At 37.9% G+C, this 15003-nt stretch overlaps 1 protein-coding gene across 6 annotated transcripts in view; it reads right to left on the bottom strand.

Moving 5' to 3' along the window:
- Nucleotides 1–15003, bottom strand: part of LOC306842985 (Fc receptor-like protein 5) — a 51718-nt gene that overhangs the window by 34209 nt on the left and 2506 nt on the right. For 2 of the 6 annotated variants that reach the window (XM_079374237.1, XM_079374236.1), the window contains exons 2-4: nt 10946–10981; nt 10499–10588; nt 10167–10412 (exon numbers count right to left, since the gene is read on the bottom strand). In XM_079374237.1, coding sequence (XP_079230363.1) covers nt 10167–10412; nt 10499–10588; nt 10946–10981 — 372 coding nt within the window. The remainder of the gene's footprint in view (nt 1–10166; nt 10413–10498; nt 10589–10945; nt 10982–15003) is intronic. The other 4 variants (XM_079374238.1, XM_079374240.1, XM_079374239.1 and 1 more) reach the window with 2 other exon arrangements.

Below are 15003 nucleotides of genomic sequence, written 5' to 3'. Positions count from 1 at the left end.
ATACTACTACTGAAGAATTGTTTAAACAGGGTAAAGATGACATTTCATCTCAAGCCTCGTTGGATTTAATGGATGACTCTGAGAATGAGCATGATGATACGGATTTAATGAGTAATTACGGGGAGGATTCGGAGCTCATCTCTGGAGGTAAGATCAAACTTTATTCACTTCAGCAGATTAATCACTTTTTAGATACTACAAAAGGACTACGTAAACCGAGAATTGATTCGTATTTCCCTGATGTAAAATTGTTTTTATTGTCCGGCGCCGTGGCTATGAAGAAGGCTTCTTTTGATGAGCTTGATAAACCAAAACGGTACCGTCTCAAGAAACTTCTTAGCAACGTTAGAAGTTCTTTGAAATTGCAAAGTAAAAAATGAGTATGTTTTGGTTGTCAAATAACCCTTGTGGAGTTTGTTATTTGTGTGGTTATCTTTTACTCTTTTTCATGGCACCTTTGAAATTTAGCTCTTTAAATATAAATGGGTGTCGTGAGGCTTTGAAAAGGACTAGTCTTTTTGATTATATTTTTATGAAAAAGAGTAGTGTTGTTTTTCTACAAGAAACTCACACGGATGTTAATAATCAAATCCAGTGGCAGAGTGGATGGAATGGACAGGTTGTTCTGAGTCATGGTTCAAGTAACAGTGCAGGAGTGGCTATTCTTCTTGGAGCTGAGTTTAAGGAACAAAATGTGAGCGTTTTTGATGTTCTACCAGGTAGAATGCAGAGAGTAGATGTTGCGTTACATGGGCTCGATTTTTCACTTTTCAATGTATATGCTCCCAATATTGGGACTGAACGTATACTTTTTTTTGGGAAACTTCATACAGCATTTAGCAGTGTCCCACAGGGGAGAATTATTGTTTTGGCTGGAGATTTTAACTGCACTTTAGATCACACAGTGGACAGAAATCATGAAGAACCTCATAGGCCGTCAGCAGAAGTTTTTAGAAAATTGATAATTTATCATGATCTTGTGGATGTTTGGAGAGAAGCTTTTCCTGATGTAAAACAATATACGTGGACAAAAGTAAATAGGGTGTCTGCAGCAAGTATTGACAGAATTTATGTTCAAAGAAGTTTTTGTGAAAAGTTTCTTGATAGTTCTATTATTCCTACTCCTTTCTCAGACCATCATTATGTGTCTGTCAATATCACTTCTGCACAGAGTACATTTAAATGCCCCTACTGGCGCTTTAGCAATAAGCTTTTGCAGGATTATAACTTTGTGCACTCTTTTACACTTTTCTGGGAGATGTGGAGAGAGAGTAAGTCTCAGTATAAATCCCTGAGTCAGTGGTGGGATATTAGTAAAGTTCAAGTTAAGATGTTTTGCCAGAAGTATACTGAACATAATAAGAATACTCTTGGAAGCGAAATGAGACAACTTGAACAGGACATTTTGCAGCTGAACATTGAACAATATGATGGAAGTACTGTTGAAGTGTTGGAAACTAGGAAAATTCTTCTCCACAATCTTCTGGAAGAGAAAGCAAAAGAGACTCTGGTTCGGGCAAGGTTTACATCCTTTAATTGCATGGATGCCCCAACATCTTTTTTTTTTTCAATTTGGAGAAGAAAGTTGTTGATAGAAAGACTTTAAGTCGTTTGAAACTTCCTGAAGGAGGTGAAACAACTGAGGAACATGAAATAATTGCTCAAGCACTGCTTTTTTATGAAAACCTGTACAAAGCAGAGCCATGTGATGGAGACATAGCAGAAACACTTCTACAGGATTTACCTCATCTGATGGAGAGTGATAAGGCCAAGCTGGATCAGACTTTGCACTTAAGTGAATTGACTGCTGCTATTACAGACATGTCTGCTGGAAAGGCTCCGGGATTGGATGGCTTAACGGCAGAATTTTATAAACAGTTTTGGTCAGTGATTGGAGAAGACTTGTTCTCAGTTTTCTTAGAGTGCTTTGAAAGAGGTACCTTACCGCTGAGTCTACGAAGAGCACTTATCACGTTGTTACCCAAGAAGGGTGATCTTGCGGATATAAGAAACTGGCGACCAGTGTCTTTGCTTGGAGTGGATTATAAGATTCTGTCAAAAGCATTAACTAATAGATTAAAACTCCATATATCGACAATAATTCATCCAGACCAGTCATTTTGTATTCCAAAACGCACAATATTTGATAATTTGTTTCTGCTTCGTGATTTGATCTCATTTGCCAGAGACAATAATGTTAATGTGGGTTTTTTATCTTTAGATCAGGAGAAAGCTTTTGATCGTGTGGATCATGAGTTTCTTTTTAAATGTTTTGAAGCTTTTGGTTTTGGTTCTGTTTTTAGTTCTTATGTTAAATTATTGTATACTGATATTTATAGTTTCTTAAAAATAAGTGGTTCACTTACAAGACCTTTTTCAGTTAGCAGAGGCATACGGCAGGGATGCAGCATGTCAGGTATTTTATATGCCATAGCCATTGAACCGTTGCTAACTCTTCTGAGGCGTCAACTTTGTGGAGTTTCAACGGCGGGCGTTTTTATATCAGAGATGGTATCCGTTAAACTCAGTGCTTATGCTGACGATGTCACTGTCATAATAAGATCCAATGAAGATGTGCGCAAGCTGGAAGTGGCTCTTGACATGTATCAAAAAGCCTCCTCAGCTCGAGTCAACTGGGAAAAAAGTGCATCGTTGTTATTAGGCCAATGGAAGGAAGAAGGTAGGCCTGTTCCTAAACTTCCTCAGCGCTGCCCCTGGAGTTCAGAGGGGTTTAAAGTGCTGGGGGTCTTTCTTGGAACAGAGCAATACATGCAGAAAAACTGGGAAGGCGTTCATGAAAGGGTGGCTGGTCGTTTACAGAAATGGAGATGGATTCTCCCACAATTGTCATACAGAGGAAGGGTTCTTGTTGTTAACAATCTAGCAGCATCTATGCTGTGGCATCGCTTGACTGTTATCGACCCCCCGAAAGAACTACTACAAAAACTACAGAAGGACTTTGTGGATTTTTTTTGGGATGGTTTCCACTGGCTTCCTTCAGGAATCCTATATTTGCCAGTAAATGAAGGAGGTCAAGGACTGATTGAACTATCAGCTAAAATCAGAGCCATGAGACTAAAATCTGCCCAAAGGCTGCTTTTTTCTAGAGATTTTATCCCTTGGGTGTCGTTTGGACTAACTTTACTAAGATCCTTCTGTGGTAGTGATCTTGATGAGCAACTGTTTTTGATGTCACCGTTTATTGAAAATGTTACATTTGGTGCAAATTTTTATGCATCGGTTTCGAAATCTTGGGAAGTGTTTAGGTTGGATAGGTCTGAAAATGATCATTATGGCTTGAATGAACCACTGTTTTTTAATCCTTTTTTAGGAAATGTTTGCTTGTCTAATAGTATAGTTAAGTTATGCATGAAGAAAGGCTTTACTAAAGTGGGGCACTTGATTAATGTAGACTCAAAAGAGTGGAGATCAGCAGAAGATATTGCCAGTCAGGTGGATTTGAGGTCTGTGAGGGTGGTAGAGCGGCTGATTTCAGGGTTGAAAGCTGCTCTTCCGTTTCCTCTTTTGCAGTTTGTAGAGCTTTCTCTAGAGGGTGGGCCTACACATCTTGATTTTCCTGATTTAGGTGTGTGCCCTGGAGTTTGTCCTGAAACCAGGCAGGTTGGAAAACCTCTAAATTTTGAGAGATTAAAAGGGCTACTGTTCCATTCTGTGGGGAAAAAAGACATGTATCAGGCCTGTGTAAAAACTGCGTATTTTAAGGATCTTCATGACAGAATTGATACAAAATGGAGAGAAAAACTCACAGTTGCAGACGATATTTCTCCTTCTTGGAGGCTCTTTTATAAAAGTCCTCTTCCAAAACGTTCAGGTGATTTGCAATGGAGAATATTACATTGTGTGATAGCCACTAATGCTTTTGTATCCAAACTCAACTTGAATGTTTTGCCCTTGTGTCATGCCTGTAATAGTCATGAAACTGTCTTTCATGTTTTTATTGAATGTCCAAGGTTAGTGCCACTTTTGGCATTGCTGGAAAGAATTATTGATGGGCTGGGTTTTGAGTTTAACAAAGTACTTTTTATTTATGGCTGTAGGTATTCTAAAGTGAACAAGGATCGCTGTACTGTTGCTAATTTTATACTTGGGCAAGCAAAATTAGCTATGTGGAAGACTTGCAGACTTGCTCTGGAAGGAAGAATTGTTAAAGTTTTGACTCTGTTTACAGCACTTGTTGAATCAAGAATAAGGGCAGAATATATATTTTTTAAAACTACTGGAAATATGGGTGAATTTATGAACAAATGGTGTGTAAATAGCGGTTTGTTTGTGTTTTTTGAAGAAAACTCTTTATCATTTGTTTGGTGAATATTTTTGAACATTTATTGTATTAATGCTGAGTGTGTAATGTAATTTTTGATTGAGTAAAGAATTTTAAACGTCTCTCTCTCTCTCTCTCTCTCTTCGGAGTGCATGCTGGGAGTGTTGGGGTGCGTGTGAGTTCACGCGGAGAGGACGATTGAACGTGACTTTATTTATCTGTTATTCTTTTTCTTTCTTTTTTCTAACTTTCGGAAAAATATAAAGGTCAGATTTTAGAAAGTAAAGTGTGTTTGGAGTGCCGTAGGGAGGACTGTTGACGGGGTTGAGATGGCGTCTCGGCCGGAGGGTGGGGAAGAGCCATTGTCACTCCGTCATGGCGTCAGGTGTGAGGTTGAAGCAAGTGTAGCGGTGGAGGAAGTTTTATTATCGATTGGAGAACAAATTGGATATGACAACATCTCTTCGGCCTCAAGAATGAATAAAGCTGTGGTGGTTTTCTTAAAGGAGGAGAATCTGGTTAACCGTCTAGTAAGCAGTGGAGTTTCGGTAAGTGGACTTTTTGTTGCTGTTTCACCGCTAGCAAATCCGACAAGAAAGGTGATCATTTCAAATGTACCGCCATTCATCCCTGATGATGAAATCGAACGTGCACTTTCATGTTTTGGAAAGTTTGCTAGTTCGTTAAGAACGATTCCATTGGGATGTAAAAATACCGCTTTAAAACATGTAATGTCATTTAGGAGACAGGTGGCAATGTTTCTGAAACAACCTGATTTGGATGTGTCTTTCAGAGTTTCGTATGAAGGGAAGACGTATATGGTTTATGCTAGTACAGGAAGTTTAAAGTGCTATGAATGTGGGGATGTGGGGCATAAGAAGTCTACATGTCCACATAAGGCTGGAAGTAGCGGTGTTAGTGCTACACCGAGTTCCGTTGTTGACGTGGTAGCTAATGAATCCAATGAAGAGCAAGCGACTCCTGATGTAAGTACGCTTGTTGATTCAGAGATCAGAAGTGGATCTAATGAAGAACAAATGATTCATAAGGACATAAAAGAAAGGGATGGGAATGATGTTGCATCGTGTAGTAGTGTAGGACAAAGAAAAATTGTTCCTGATGAGACTGCAGAAACAGGGGAAAGCCTTGGATTGGAAACATGCAAGGACAGTGAGGTTGTTCAGATGAATGAAGTAGTTAATATAAACAAGGTGTTGACTTGTATTGAGGAGGTGAGAGAGGAAGAAACAAGGGATGATGACATGCTTTCTGATATTTCTGAGATCGGGTCTCAAAATATGGAGGAGATGTATTCTTTGGATGAGATTAATGATTTTTTGGATACAAGTTTTGGTAAAGCGGTAGAGGTGAAAGATTTCTTCCCAGATATGGAAAAGTTTATTGTATCAGTGAAAGTACTGCAGCGCACAGTGAGTTATGATGCATTGAGTAAGCAGAAGAGGTTTAGATTGAAGAAATTTGTTACGAAGCTGAGGAAAAGTAAAGGATCGTTGCCCTTTAAAAAGTAATGATTAAAAAGCACTGGGTGATTCTCATGATGTGGTTTTCTTTCTTCCTTCTGTCTCTGTCCCTTTTGTATTTTAACCTCTTTATGGAGAATTTAAAAGTGGGTTCCTTAAATATAAATGGAGGAAGAGATAGGGGTAAATTAGCAGTAGTATCAGAGTTTTTACATATAAATCGGGTTAATGTTGTGTTTTTACAGGAAACTCATAGTAATGATGAAAATGAAATTGAGTGGAACAGATGGTGGGAAGGAAATCTGGTATTAAGCCATGGGAAAAATAATAGTGCTGGAGTAGCCATATTATTTAAAAAAGGTTTGAATGTTAATATTTTATATACTGAGGAGGTTGAAAAAGGGAGGGTATTATTATTACAAATAGAGTATGGAGGACATGCCTTTGTGTTGGTGAATGTATATGCTCCAAATAATGGGTTAGAAAGAATAAGAGTCTTTGATCAACTACATAAAGCACTTCAAAAATTTGATGATAATATTTGGTTTGTGCTAGGAGGGGACTGGAATTGCACTATTAATTTTTTAATTGATAGGAATGGTGAAGAACCACATAGTCACTCTAGTGAATCACTGTCCAGTATAATGGGGAAATACGATTTAATAAATGTGTGGAGGAGGAATATAGGAGTAAGGCAATATACATGGATTAAAGTAGCGGAAAATATGGTCAGTGGGGCCAGACTAGATAGATTTTATTTAAGTAAAATGGTGGAAAATAGGGTAATCAGTGCATCGATATTGCCAAATGGTTTTTCTGATCATCATTTGATCATGTTTGATTTTAATATAAAGCAAACTTCAAGACCTAAGTATTATTGGCATTTTAATGAAAAAATGTTAAAAGATAATTGTTTTTGTGATAGTTTTAAGTTGTTTTGGGAAAAATGGAAGGAAAGAAAAAGTGATTTTGAAAATCTTAGTCAATGGTGGGATGTGGGTAAGGTACAAATTAAAGAGTTTTGTCAAAATGTTTCTGCTTATAACTTTATGAATGTGAAAAGAACCATACAAACTTTGCAAAAAGAAATAGCATTTTGGAGGAGGATTTGATTAATAAAAAAGGAGTACAGAACAATGGGACAATTTTAAATGAGAAGAGACAAGAACTTGGAACTTTGTTGCAAGAACAAGTGAAAGGGGCACTTGTAAGGTCAAGATTTTGTTCCGTTAAGGACATGGATGCCCCAACTGCATATTTCTTTAACTTGGAAAAAAAGACTGTGCAATATAAACAGATGCATCATCTTCGTTGTCCAAATGGAAATTTGACAACAAATCCATCTGAGATGAGAAAGTTGGCAGTTGATTTTTTTTCGGTGTTGTACAGTGCTGAGAAATGTGACCTTGATAGTGCGAAGGACTTATTCAAGGATTTATCACAGTTGGAGCAAGGAAAAAGGAATGCTTTGGATGATATAATCACTTATGGAGAATTAACAGAAGCAGTGCAACAACTGTCTATGGGTCGTTCACCAGGAATAGATGGTTTAACAGCGGGATTTTATAAACATTTTTGGGGAATATTAGGGGATTTTTATGAAGTGGTATTAGAAAGTATTAAAAACGAAGTACTTCCTATTAGTTGTAGGAGGGCTGTACTTTCGTTATTACCAAAAAAGGGGGATTTAGGATTTTTAAAAAATTGGAGGCCCGTGTCTTTATTATGTTTAGATTATAAAATATTATCAAAATCTATTGCAAATAGGCTCAAAACTTGCTTGAATATGCTGATTTATAAAGATCAAACATATTGTATACCAAAGCGTTCAATAATAGATAATTTGTGTTTTTTAAGGGACGTGATTGATTATGGTTGTATAAATGATTCTGATTTGGGTATCCTGTCAATAGACCAAGAAAAAGCATTTGATAGGGTGGATCATGACTATCTTTTCAAGGTTTTAAAGAGTTATGGATTCGGTGATCAATTTATTGCATATGTCAAGTTGTTATACTTTGATGTATCAGTATTGATTAAGGTTGGTGGCGGAATAAGCGCTCCAGTAAAAGTTACAAGAGGTATTAGACAGGGTTGTCCTCTTTCTGGACAATTATATAGTCTTGCAATTGAACCCTTGTTATGTAAGTTAAGGAGGAATCTTGGGGGTTTTTTAGTTGCAGGTGTAAAGGAAACATTTAAAGTGTATATGTCTGCATATGCCGATGATATAACTCTTTGTATTTCTGGACAAAATGATGTTATGGCTTTGAAGGCAAGCATTGGGCAATATGAGATGGCTTCCTCAGCTAAAGTTAATTGGGATAAAAGCGAGGGATTTCTTATTGGCCAGTGGAGAGACACTGGACCTCCAATACTTCCAGGAGGTTTGATATGGGGGAGGGAGGGTATAAAAGTATTAGGTGTTTTTTTAGGAAAAGACAGTTTTAAAAAGAAGAATTGGGAGGGAGTGCTGGAGAAGGTGGCAGCTAAATTGTCTAAATGGAAATGGCTATTGCCACAATTATCCTATAGAGGGAGAGTTTTAGTGGCAAATAATCTAGCAGCTTCTACATTGTGGCATAAAGTTGTTGTTTTGGAACCACCAAACGAACTGGTTTGCAATATACAGAGGACAATTGTAGACTTTTTCTGGAGTGGTGAACATTGGACTCGAGCTGCAGTACTCCATTTACCAGTACATGAAGGAGGTCAAGGTCTGGTGGATGTGAAGAGTCGAATCGCTTCTTTCAGACTGCAAATGGTACAGAAATTGCTCTATCAAGAAGAATTATCGTGGATACAGATGGCATGTGCATTTCTGCAGAAGGTTGAAAGTTTTGGACTGGATAAACATTTGTTTTTACTAGAATTGGATGGGCTGAGACTAAACAATCTTACTTCCTTCTATAAGTCAATGTTACAAACTTGGAGTAAGGTCTTGAAAGTGGAGAGAAAGTTGGATGAATCTGGGGACTGGATTAACGAGGAACCCTTATTTAATAATCCACTGATTCAGACCAGATTTTTGTCATCAGTAAGCATTCGGAGAACTTGTATAAAGAATGGAGTTACTAAACTGGGACATCTCCTGGATAATGGTGGATGGAGTTCGGTGGAAACTTTTAAAGAATTGTCTGGTTTATGCTCAACAAGAATTGCTTCGAAACTGAGGGATGACATTTTTGCTGTCCTGCCAAGCAGCTACAGGAATCTTGTTGCTGGAGGGAAGGTACAACAACTGAAAGGAGTTTTTCCAAGGTTCAAAATAAGTCCTGCTATCAGTAGAGAACAAGAAGAAGGACTTGATGGATCTATACTGTTTTTTAAAACCCCGCCACTGGAAGAGTTTGACATTGTTTCGAAAAAAGCATTGTACTACGTTACAGTGAAAGTTATTCACATGAACTCACTCAACAGGTACAGTTTTTCCAAGTGGATGGAGACAATGGAGCCAGACTTTTTAGTGAGGGATAGGTGGCGAGCCCTGTATAAGCCTCCAATTGAGAAGCGGACAGCGGATCTACAGTGGAGGATTATTCACAGGGCCATAGCTACAAACAGACATGTAGCACATCTGAATCCAGCAGTTGGGGGGAGTGTAGGTTTTGTGGGCTTGAAGAAACTGTAGAACACTTGTTTTTAAGATGTTCGAGACTTGGAAATCTTTTTAGGTTGCTTAATGCTTGGTTTCAGGGTTTTGGTGAAGAGTTTTCCAATGAGGTTTTTATTGGGGGACTCAAATATAAAGTGGTGGATAGAGGAAAAGTGTGTTTGTTAAATTATTTAATTGGTACAGCAAAACTTGCAATGTGGAAAACAAGGAAAAATAAAGAATTAGAACTTGGTTCATTAGATGCAGAAATGATGTTGAAGTGCATGGTAAAAGGAAGGATAAAAATTGAATTTTCACATTATAAATTAATTAATAATGTTGAGAGTTTTTTAGGAATTTGGGGTATTAATGATGCCATATGTGTTATTGATGATGGAGTTTTGTTTTTTAATTTTTAAATTGATTTTATTGTTGTTGAGAAAATAATAACAGTAATGAGTTTGTTGTAAATTTTGGATTGAATGTTATAATAAAGCTTTGTTCAACCTCTTTCTCTCTCTCTTTCTCTCTTTCTCTCTCTCTTTCTTTCTTTCTTTCTTTCTTTCTTTCTTTCTTTCTTTCTTTCTTTCTTTCTTTCTTTCTTTCTTTCTTTCTTTCTTTCTTTCTTTCTTTTAATAATTAGTAAAGTTCAGTTGATATGATGAATACATAGTATTCCAAAGCTATACATTAGCAGTGTGTAGTAACTTGCATAATCATTCATCTTATAGACAGTCTATTGATTGAGTGGTGCTTTTTTTATTTTGATTTAATTGAGCATTAAACAGATCTGACTATGAAAACTCACCGGATACAGTCAGTGTAACAGCATCACTGATGCTCTTTACTTCACAGCTGTATTTACCACTGTTAGACTCATCTGATGTGATGCTGTAGACTCTCTCAGTGACGTCTCTGATGACTGAACCATCTTTAAACCAGCTGTATCTCCACTGACTGTTTCCTGCTCTCTGTATGTCACATGTGAGAGTGACTGTCTCTCCTCTGAACACACGCTGATCTGGAGTCACCTTCACTACAGGTTGTGCTTCAACTAACACAAGTAAATATTAATAGATTACAATTCAAGCAATGTAATTGTCTTTTTTGTCTGTGTTTATTTTCAGTTTGCATACATACAACATAGACTGATGTCAGCAGGGGCGCTGTAATGGGGGAAGGTTAGGACGATTCCCTTATAGTCAGAGAGAGGGCCCCAGAATGTGATTTCTACCGAGGGAGACCTAAGTTAATATGCTATTCAGGGGTCCAGAAACCATTGCACCCATAGCAGCCCTGCATGTCAATAATCATCTCTGGTCATTAAGGATTGTTGATTTTTACACCAGGCTGCACCCTGCTCCACTTCATTTCTACACACTGATGTATATGCATCACTACAATATTAAACATATCACTGCAATAATAAATTGTATCATGAGCTTATTAGATCATATTTGAAGGTCCATAGTCATATTTATATGTCCATATTCTGCATTCATATTTATGTTTACCTGTTATGCTGAAAACTGAGGGATGTGATATGATAATATATGTACATAATGTATATATAAATGAATTGTTTACCTTGAGTGAGTCCAGAGTGGCTGTATAGCATCAGCACTAAAAACAACAAACAAACAAAACTGAAGCATTTATTATAAAAAATACAATGAAAAAAAAAACATGACATGAATGGGTTTTAAATGAAAAAATATGAAAATTTGCATTGGTTCAGTTCCCTTTTTTTTATTTTTTTTTATTAAACTGTAGTTGACCATATCATCATTATATAAGATTACTGGAATGCACAATAGAGATTTATTACAAACTTGGCCTATGGAGTCTGCTGTGCTTCTGCAGTGCTCCACCATTCTTTACTATAGTGATATATAGGCAATAGTGACATTGCAAATTTTGTCAACATTTGCAAATAATTTTGATATAGCAAGATATTTTTCAGTTGGGTGCATTATATAAAATAACCACTTCAGCAAACGATGAACCAAAAAACATTAGTATGTCTCCATTACCACTGTACCTTTGGAGTTACACACTCTCTGTCTTCATTTCAATGAGATCATAGCACTCCAAAATCAATTTGTCTTCCCAGCTATTCCAACTGTCCAGCACAATTTCAACATATAGCTACACTGTAGGCTTGACAACAATAATTTCAAACTGATCAGTCAGAAACCAGGGATAGTCTTTAATGTTTTACTGAGCTGCACAGCTTCTCACCAAGGCCCTTGAAATATTTAAACTATATTGTAAAACTCTTCTGGCTGGACTTCCAGAATATGTTATTGTGGTGGACAGCACATTCCAGGGTGGGGTTTATGGCAGGACCCCTCTCTGACCACAATAGTGGACAAAGGTTTGCTACATTTTGACTGGATCTTGGTGGACTAAGCAAACTGTCCAACACCATCAAATTAACTAGCCAGGACAACAGCCAGACACCTCTTAGAGTGAAAGAAGGAAAGGACTTCCTATTGGTCAAAATGCTGTTTTGGCCGTTCACCCACCAACAGACTGATTCCTAAGGTTTTGGCCTGTGAGTGCCCTACAAATTCCTTAGGACCTCTGGACGCAGCAGCAGTGGATGAAACAAAGAGAGAGATCACAGAGTTCCATCCAAATCCATTTATGTTATGTTATCAAACCTTAAACTGATGCAAACTACAACACACACATCTTATACTTATTCAGAGAAATAAGTATTCTCATTGACAGCAACGTGTAGTACAACATCTTGCACAAACTCAGCTGTTGATGGATAAATGAATGCATGCATGACAGTTCAATCTTCTGTCATAATGTTTGGACTTTATGGGCCCTATTTTAACGATCTAAGCTCATGGTCTAAAGCGGTGCACTTAGGGGATGTCTGAATGCACTTTTGCTAGTTTAATGATGGCAAAATGGTCAGCATGCCTGGCACATGGTCTAAAAGGGTTGTTCCTATTCTCTTAATGAATAATGGGGGTGTTTTGGGCATGACATGCAATCAACCAATCAGAGAGTCTCATCTCCCATTCACTTTAAGAGCCAGTTGCGATGATATTCCGGACATTATTCAAACGGAATTGCAAATTGTATTTGCAATTGCGTTTTCAATTTGTGGATGCATAAAATGTGACAATCCAAACGCAAATGCAAATCGCGCATTACCGTTTGCATTTTCGTTTAAGCGAACGCACAGTGACTGCCAAATTTAAAATGGAAATGCAAAGTCCGTTTGCATCTGTGTTTCCCATATCTTACGAGTATTGACCCAGTCATATTTAAATAGTAATTTCAATTACCACTTCTGCTTTTTCACTTTCTCAGCGTCGCGTATGTAGCCAGCCAAAACTCAAATGGAATCGCAATTCCCTTTGTATTTCCATTTCCGATGCCTTACACGGAAACCTGTCAATTAGTGTCAAGGGTGGGATTATGATATGGGGCGTGTTCGTGTTGGGACAGCCTAATTCTGATACTTGCAATGACTATCCATTATGACATGTAGGCATTTTTATATTTATGTAGCCTACACAATAATAATCTTTTACATTGTAATCCTTTCATTTTTAATATTTGGCATGTTTGTGTGCTGCCTGTGTGTGTAATAAAAATAGTATACGTGCGTTGTGGACCTGCCTATAGGTGCATATTAGTATTACTAATGCGGTCTTTAAATAACAAAAAATACAGTCTATTTCAGATGCCTCAAAATAGCAACGTGCCAACAATGCGCCTGAACACACGTGTTTTCAGACCAGCACGCCCATGAGCGCACAAATGGATGTAAATGCATTTGCTATTTAAACAACATGGTGCAGGAAAATGAAATGAAAATGATAACTGCGTTGGGCTGAAACTAGCAAAAAACACTTGCGCTGTGCCTGGCGCCGCATTGCGTCAGGTGTATGATAATGCCCAATGTGTTTGTAACATTGCCAGTATTCTGGTTTTGGATAATGCAAAAAAGTGAATAATGCATTGGTAATACTTTAGTGACACTTCTAAATGTGTGTTTGGACTATGCAAATAAGCTCCTCAGGAGGAAAGAAGGGTGGGCCACACCATGATCCCCCACTCTGATGGAAACAGTCTGGAAATGGAGAAGCACCAGATTGCAATCTCCTCCTCGTTGGAAAGAGATAAAGGTACCTCCCCCAAAGACACTCCTTGTTTTGAGTCTCCAGCACATCCAGAGAAACACTAACAAAAACACCAAAGTTTTGAGTCTCCAGCCTGTTACAAGGAAGACAGCAACAGACATAACCGTTCAGAGCCTGCAGCCCACTACAAGGGAGATGGCAACCGATACACTAGTCTCCCATCCAAAGAGACAACAGCAGGTACACTTGTTCTGAATCTCCCATTCATAGAGACAGAAACATCAATGTTCTGAGCCTCTGGCCCATGTGGGAAGAGGCAATAACAGATACCAAGTCCTAAGTCTCCAGTTTGTGAGGCAAAAACAGATACGACCGTGTTCTGAGCCTCCAGCCTGTGAGGAAAGAGATACTTTACTTTCAAAGTCTTCGTCCAGTGAGACAACAACAGATGCAGCACGCCCCGAGTCTCCATCATAGAGAGCCAAAGCGGCTTGACCAAGTTTTTGGTCTCTAGACCAGAGAGGCAGAAGACATACAGACATTTGAAATCAGAAAGGGTGCTTGTCTTGTGCTTTGGAAATATTAATAATGGATATAAAGGGTACTCAAAACCACCCTTGGGTGATTCAGACCACAATTTGATACATCTGGTTCCTCTTTATAAACAGCGGCTTAACACCAGCAAGCCTGAGCTGAGAACCATCCAGATATGGAATGAGGAATCTGTGGACTGTCTTAGAGGATGTTTTGATTGCATGGCATGTCTTTATGGATAGCAGTGAGGATTTAAATGAGCTAAATAATGTGGTGACAGATTATATACATTTTTGTGTGGCTAATGTCATTAAAACTAAGGCCTGGTTTCACAGACAGGGTTTAGATTAAGCCAGGATTAGGCCATAGTTCAATTAGGACATTTAAGTACTTTTTATAAACATGCTTAGAAAAAAACATTACTGGTGAGCATCTTGAGACAAAACAAAGGCATTGACATATTTTAAGATCAGTCAGTGCACATTTATTTCAGTTGAAACAGCTCAGGCTTACATTTTAGTCTAGGACTAGCCTTAAGCCTTGTCTGTGAAACTGGGGGTAAATGTATTAAAAGGTATCCATATGATAAGCCATGGATAAACGAGCAATTAAAAGCAGTATTGAAGAAGAAAAAGCAAGCTTTTCAGATGGGTGATAGAGCACAGGTTAAAGTAATGCAAAAAGAAATTAAGCAAATTATTATGAGGTGTAAACATAATTATAAGCAAAAAATTGAGAGAAAGATGAGGGATAATAATTAAAGGCAGGCATGGCAGGGAGTGTATACAATGATAGGACAGGAGAGGAGTAAATCATTTATGGGTAATTGTGGGGACGATTTGAGACATCAGACTTTAAAACTGAGCGGGATTTGATTAGACAGCAATTGAATGTAGGGCAAAGGGTCATTATAACATCGGAAGAAGTTTGTATGGCCTTTAAAAGGGTTAATACAAGGACGGCAGCGGGTCCTGATAGAATAATTGGAAGGGTACTAAGGGA

Source organism: Barbus barbus (assembly GCF_936440315.1).
Source record: "Barbus barbus genome assembly, chromosome: 2".
Classification (NCBI taxonomy): domain Eukaryota; kingdom Metazoa; phylum Chordata; class Actinopteri; order Cypriniformes; family Cyprinidae; genus Barbus; species Barbus barbus.
This window is presented reverse-complemented; position numbering and strand designations above follow the sequence as displayed.